Source organism: Amblyomma maculatum, chromosome 1 (genome assembly GCF_055883805.1).
Source record: "Amblyomma maculatum isolate TAMU_Amacu chromosome 1, ASM5588380v1, whole genome shotgun sequence".
NCBI classification, from domain to species: Eukaryota; Metazoa; Arthropoda; class Arachnida; order Ixodida; family Ixodidae; genus Amblyomma; species Amblyomma maculatum.
In genome coordinates, this window is record NC_139344.1 from 9,228,730 (window position 1) to 9,234,577 (window position 5,848).

At 46.8% G+C, this 5,848-nt stretch overlaps 1 protein-coding gene across 1 annotated transcript; it reads left to right on the forward strand.

Annotated features, from left to right (window-relative positions):
- Positions 1-3,119: 3,119 nt before the first annotated feature.
- Positions 3,120-4,171, forward strand: LOC146201615 (uncharacterized). Its single transcript, XM_084583266.1, has 3 exons — positions 3,120-3,455; positions 3,536-3,715; positions 3,798-4,171. The coding sequence occupies exons 1-3, from the start codon at positions 3,138-3,140 to the stop codon at positions 4,041-4,043; spliced, it is 744 nt and encodes a 247-aa protein (XP_084439392.1). The 5' UTR covers positions 3,120-3,137; the 3' UTR covers positions 4,044-4,171.
- Positions 4,172-5,848: the final 1,677 nt, after the last annotated feature.

The window sequence follows — 5,848 nt, forward strand, 5'->3', positions numbered from 1 at the left end:
ACAGTGACTCATTCTATTTTAGTGCTTTCAGGCATTGTACATCCCCCATTGTTCTGAACCCCAAGGCATGCTGGTAAGCTTGTTGCATAGGGCGCTCAGCTACTATAGGGCAGGGGATCTGGGTTTGATCTTGATATCAGTGCACATGAAAGAACCTCAGTTGGTTGAAATTATTCGAAGCCCTTCACTGCGGCGTGTCCCTCATAGCTTGAGTCGCTATAGGGCAATAATTAAACCCCATAACAAGGCCAACTTGTTGCCAGCTTTATGGATATCTCACCGGAAGGTCTACTGTGGACACCTTCAGTAGGGACATTCTGCATTCAGAGTACTACACCCAAATAGCAGAGCCTAACTTAAAAACTTCTGAAGAAAATACTCTTGAGAGGCCCCTATCAGAAAAGTAAAGCTTATGTACTGTGGAAATCCTACTATACATCGTCATTTTTCTAGCATGTTGGCACTCATGGGACAAGAATGCGCAGCTGTAGTTACAAGTTGTCAAATATTATATAACGTTGGTATTGTTGCCGTAAAATTTGATCAGGCAGGAAGGCAAGTGCAGCTATACATTGTGCCTCATCACATTTGTATACCAGGTGCCTTTTTGTTATATGGTGTACAGCTCCAGCAGTGCAGGCCAGAGCAAGTGGAAGCACACTGATCGAGTGTTTTATTCAGTCTGGTTTCACCGAAGGGGGCATTTTCGAAAAGGGTGCAAGTTAGAGAATTTGTGGGCCCTGCTATGCCACACTATCAATGTGTGTGGCTGCTCAAGCTAGTGATGAAGCATACTGAACCAAGAGTGCAGGACAAATCACAAAGGTAGGAAGACTGCTATCAACCAAGTGCATATGTTTCTTGAGCATGATTAAATGCATGTGAAACGAGCAAAAACACAAATAAAACAAAATCAAGACCAAGAGCAAAACAGAAACCTGTCTTTTATGTATCAAGCTGGGCAATGTTCTGGTGAAAGAAAGGAATTGAAGGTTTGGTAATGCAAGATGCCCTTTGCATTGTCCTCAACGGCGACCTGTTTGAACAGTGTGATGTACGCTGAGGTACTACTTCAATCCATGGACATGGTAGAAGAACAAATGGTAGCGTAACTCCCATAGAAGCCTGCGTGTCGACTCTGAGCGAGGCTTTAGTTTCCCAGTGCCCCCTGCGAACTGTGAGGCACAACAAACACGTGACGTTGCTTGTGACGTCACAGTAACGTACTTTTGGCGGGGAATTTGATTGTCTTTTTACTTATGAACGAAAAACAAGGCCAACAACGACGGAGGCAGAACGATGCTCGGATAAGGCAGAAAAATAGACACCGTAACTGTTCAGCCAACTTTACTTGACATGGATTTCTACTGTCAAGTTTTACGTTAACTGAAATGTTACGGCATCTTTAACCACCTTATCATAGCATCGTTCTGCCTCCGTCGTCGTTAGCCTAGTCTTTCGTCGCGCGTCATGTAAAAGCATTCTGGGGCTTATTTCTTCGGGCACGTTTGTGAACAAAGGCCTTCAAGTGAATTCGGCAAGCACATGGATAGAACCACATGGCTTGAGGCATTTCACTAAGGGCATAAATGAGTGAAGCTGTGCTGCATAGAAAGCCAGGCTTTATTAATTCACGATTACTTACATAGGCGCTTCACGACAATGAAATCTTTTAAGTGTAGGAAAGCGACCACCGCTCAGTCGTCACGGTCTTCATGAAATCCTCGTGATAAAATGACCTGAGCGTAGGTCTCTAAACGAGACGCGGTGAGATTATGAAAGGGTAAAAGTTCTTGCTAACAAACAAAGTACATATCAGTGTCAAAGAACAAAAAACAAACGAACGGAATAACTAACGCTAGCGCTAGAACGCCAACCTGTAAGAGCTTAGGTAAGCAATTCAAATTGGGATTGCTAGTATTTAGAAGTTAATGCGTCTGAGAAGTGAAAATATCTACGATATAGCTTCGCTCCAATAAATCTCGCCCTGTTCATGATTCCCATATTTTACTCGCGCTTCATTTGCCACTGAAAGGAGTCAATGTGAGGTTACAAATTTACAACTTAAGCATTTAACATGTTCATGAGAAAGATCCCATTGACAATAGGAACATCACTGTAATAACAGCTAAAGCACGTTCAGCGAACGTTGGTGCGGTAATACGACGCAGTAAGCAAAACACGCAGCAAAGGGAGCGGAACGGAAGGCTCTGAGCAATGCGACACGCGTCTTGGGGGCAATAAAATCTCACCTTCACCACTCAATTAAAACATGCAGCGATACGCCGCTTATGCAGACGTGTATCCGTAAAACAAGCCACCACTTTTGCGACGTGCCTGGGAGGCCGAGCCGCCGAGCTGTGACGCAGCATTGTCCCATCGTCCGGAAATGCGCACATGCAGCGGCAATCAGTTTCTCATCGAGCACAGACAGTCTTCGCCTTGCTGTAAAGCTCTACCACAACCAGCAGAATGAAATACTGACTGTTTGTTACAGATAACCCACTCTGTACGCAGCACGCAACGATGAACGCTGAACCGGGGCCGACGACGCACCCATTCCGCGGATGAAAAAAGCTTTGGTCTGAGCCACATCTGAGCTTTGGGCAACTACGCAGCGGATAATAAGTGGCCGAGAGAGGCCGCTAGAAACAAGTTAAAATATTCTTAAAAATGTGACACGTTTTTTCTTACGCAAGAAACAAAAACTGCATTCATTCCTGAGCGCGAATATTATGTTTACTTTCTAGTTCTTTAGAGTTCTGGCAGATCTTATTTTCTGTGCGCTGGTAATTTGCCTCACAGTTCGCAGGAGCCCTCATCATCGAGTTGATGCCGCTGGCAGTAGGCAGCTGCACGCGTTTTCTTCCAAGTTGCGCGACCAGTTGTACATTGACCTTGCCATGGACTTAGAAAATTTCCTAGCAACGCCGGCCGTGTTCCAGAGAAGCGTTTGCGGGTAGATCGGCTGGAAACGCTGATTGGTGGACACGCAGCGGCCTGGCGTGACGTTTTTCGCGTCACGCTCGATGCTTAACCGGATGTGACGTCAATGAAAACTGGGTTTGCTTGTTTTTTTCGTCTCTAACCCATCTAGGGAATCCCTAGGTACCGGCCGCTCCGGCGGCGCGCGCGATATGCCGGCATTCGGTTCGTGGTTCTCGCTGCGGCGCGTATTCGGCTCGTGGGTCTCGTTGCGGCGCGTAATTCCTATGATGGCGGTCCTGCGTGGTGTCATAATCGGCGATAGCCAAATGAAATTCTTGTGCAGGTCTCGCCTGCGGCTTTCGCCGCATGTTGAGACGTGCACTTTCAGTTTTGGCGGTTATGATGCCACCTCACTGTCATTTAAGGTCGCGCAGATGCGTTTGCACGCCGATTTTGTTATTTTGTATGTAGGGGGCAATGACCTCGCTAATGGTCATGGCCCGCGGGAAATCGCCGCCAACATCAAGGTACGTATAAATTACGTAAAATCGTCTCACAATTTGCTTTAAAAGTGCTGTGCCGTTCATCTTGCCCCACGTGCTTCCAGGACCTCGTGCGGCAGCTGCAGCAGCACGTCGCACGGATGGTGTTGGTTTTTAAAATACTGCCGCGGTATTTCAAAAACGAGAGCGAAGCGCTGCATGAAAACGCCCGTCGTCGGCAGCTGAACCGGCGCCTGACTGCTGCGCTGCGGCGCATGCCTGACGTGCGCATTCTGAACCCTGAGGTAAGAATGCTTTGTTTTCTCGTTTGTTACTCATTTATCAAATTGTTGAGTTCATAACGCAACTTTTTCGACACTCTTGCAGCACCGTTTCCTGGATGCTGCGAAGCGGCCGAGGCGTTGTCTGTACGCGGCCGACAGTTACCACGTGGCAAGGGGTCGCGGCATCGATCAGCTCTCGAAGATCATCGTCGCGGCCCTGGTCAAAGTGTACGGCTCCGACATCGCTGCAGCGTCAAGGGCAGAACCAGGAGCGGTGTACGTTGTCCACCACTGTCGGCGATGCAGGGCGAAGGGCCACGAGACGGGAGAGTGCAGCTCGTTTTGCTGACCACGCTGCCATGCAAGCCACCGATGGAACGCTGCGCATACAAACGGCCCTTTTCAGGGCCACCCCATTGTTTCCTGGCAGACCGCAGGCTTGCAGTCCCGTGATCCAGTTCCCTCTCTTTAGATATGTTGCACATCGTTGTACTTAAAGCGTAGCTGCCGCAGCGAAATTATATATTTCGTATAGCATGCGCATAATACTGCTGTACCGCTTATAGCTGCTTCCCTCGTGCATTATTTAAGACCCTAGGACAGGAATCACAAAACACGTGTAAGAGTAGCTGCCGGAGCGAACACTAGGCCTGTGCTCGGCCACAAAGCGTCGCGCTAGGCCTCTTTTTTTTTCTTTTTTTTTCCTTTACGAGGAATTCGTCGAGTGACAGTAAGTAAAGTTATACATTTCATATGACATGCGCATAATACTGCTGTACTGCTTATAGCTGCTTCCCTCGTGCATTATTTTAAGTCCCTGAGGACAGGAATCGCAAAACACGTGTAAGCGTAGCTGCTGCAGCGAACGCTAGGCCTTATTGCAACAGGGCTGCGCTCATTACGGCTTTGTTACGTCGTTTTTTTTTTTTAATGTGAGCACCATTTGCTATAACAACGGCACAATCGTCTGAAATATGGATTCTGTACAGCCTAAATAATTGCCGCTTACCTCGTGGGACATCTTCTGCAGCATCATGCCGCCCGCGTCTTTCATTTCAACGCTGCTCCGACGATCACATGTATAGGCCTCGCGACAGGAGTATTGTGCACACAGTGCGGTTTTCTGCCGTGTTTGTTTTTTTTTTCTCTCATAAATCCCATGCATATTTCGAAGCATCTCGTCGCGGTGCTGTGTACAACACCGCGACATGTGCATAATACAGCAGTATTATGCACATGTTGTATGAAATATATAACTTTACTTACCGTCACTCGACGAATTCATCTTAAAGGGAGAGATAAAAAAAAAAGAGGCCTAGCGTTCGCTCCGGCATGTACTCTTACACGTGTTTTGCGATTTCTGCCCTGGGATCTTAAAATAATGCACTAGGGAAGCTGCTATAAGTGGTACAGCAGTATTATGCACATGTTGTATGAAATATATAACTTTACTTACCGTCACTCGACGAATTCCTCTTAAAGGGAGAGAAAAAAAAAGAGGCCTAGCGTTCGCTCCGGCAGCTACTCTACACGTGTTTTGCGATTCCTGTCCTCAGGGACTTAAAATAATGCACGAGGGAAGCAGCTATAAGCGGTACAGCAGTATTATGCACATGTTGTATGAAATATATAACTTTACTTACTGTCACTCTTAAAGGGAGAGATAAAAAAAAAAAAGAGGCCTAGCGCGATACTTTATGGCCCAGCACGTCGAAGCGACGACGCTGTACGTGTAGTAAATATGCTGCCTACATTTCCCATACTGTCGAAACGATTTTCGGACAGCACTGCGACGAGATGCTTCGAAATATGCATGCATCTATAAGAAAAAAAAAATGGAAATGTCCGCGACGATCACATAGGCCTCGCGACAGGAATATTTCAGTATAGTTAGTGCGGTTTTGGTCTGTCTTCTTTTTTTTGATGACTGCAGGACATTTCGAGGGTCAGCGACGTGGTTATCACTGTCTGCTGGCCAAGAATATCCCTTCGACAACACCGGAAAAGTACGCGCGTGTCTTCCCGTGGACGGCGCCATTTTTTTTTATTTTTTTTCAAATAAATGTATTCGATGTACAAGGCCTCACTATGCAAGGTTCAATTGTGCAGTGTGCTTTTGTATTGTAACCGTGCATAAAGTGAAGGGATGCCGTG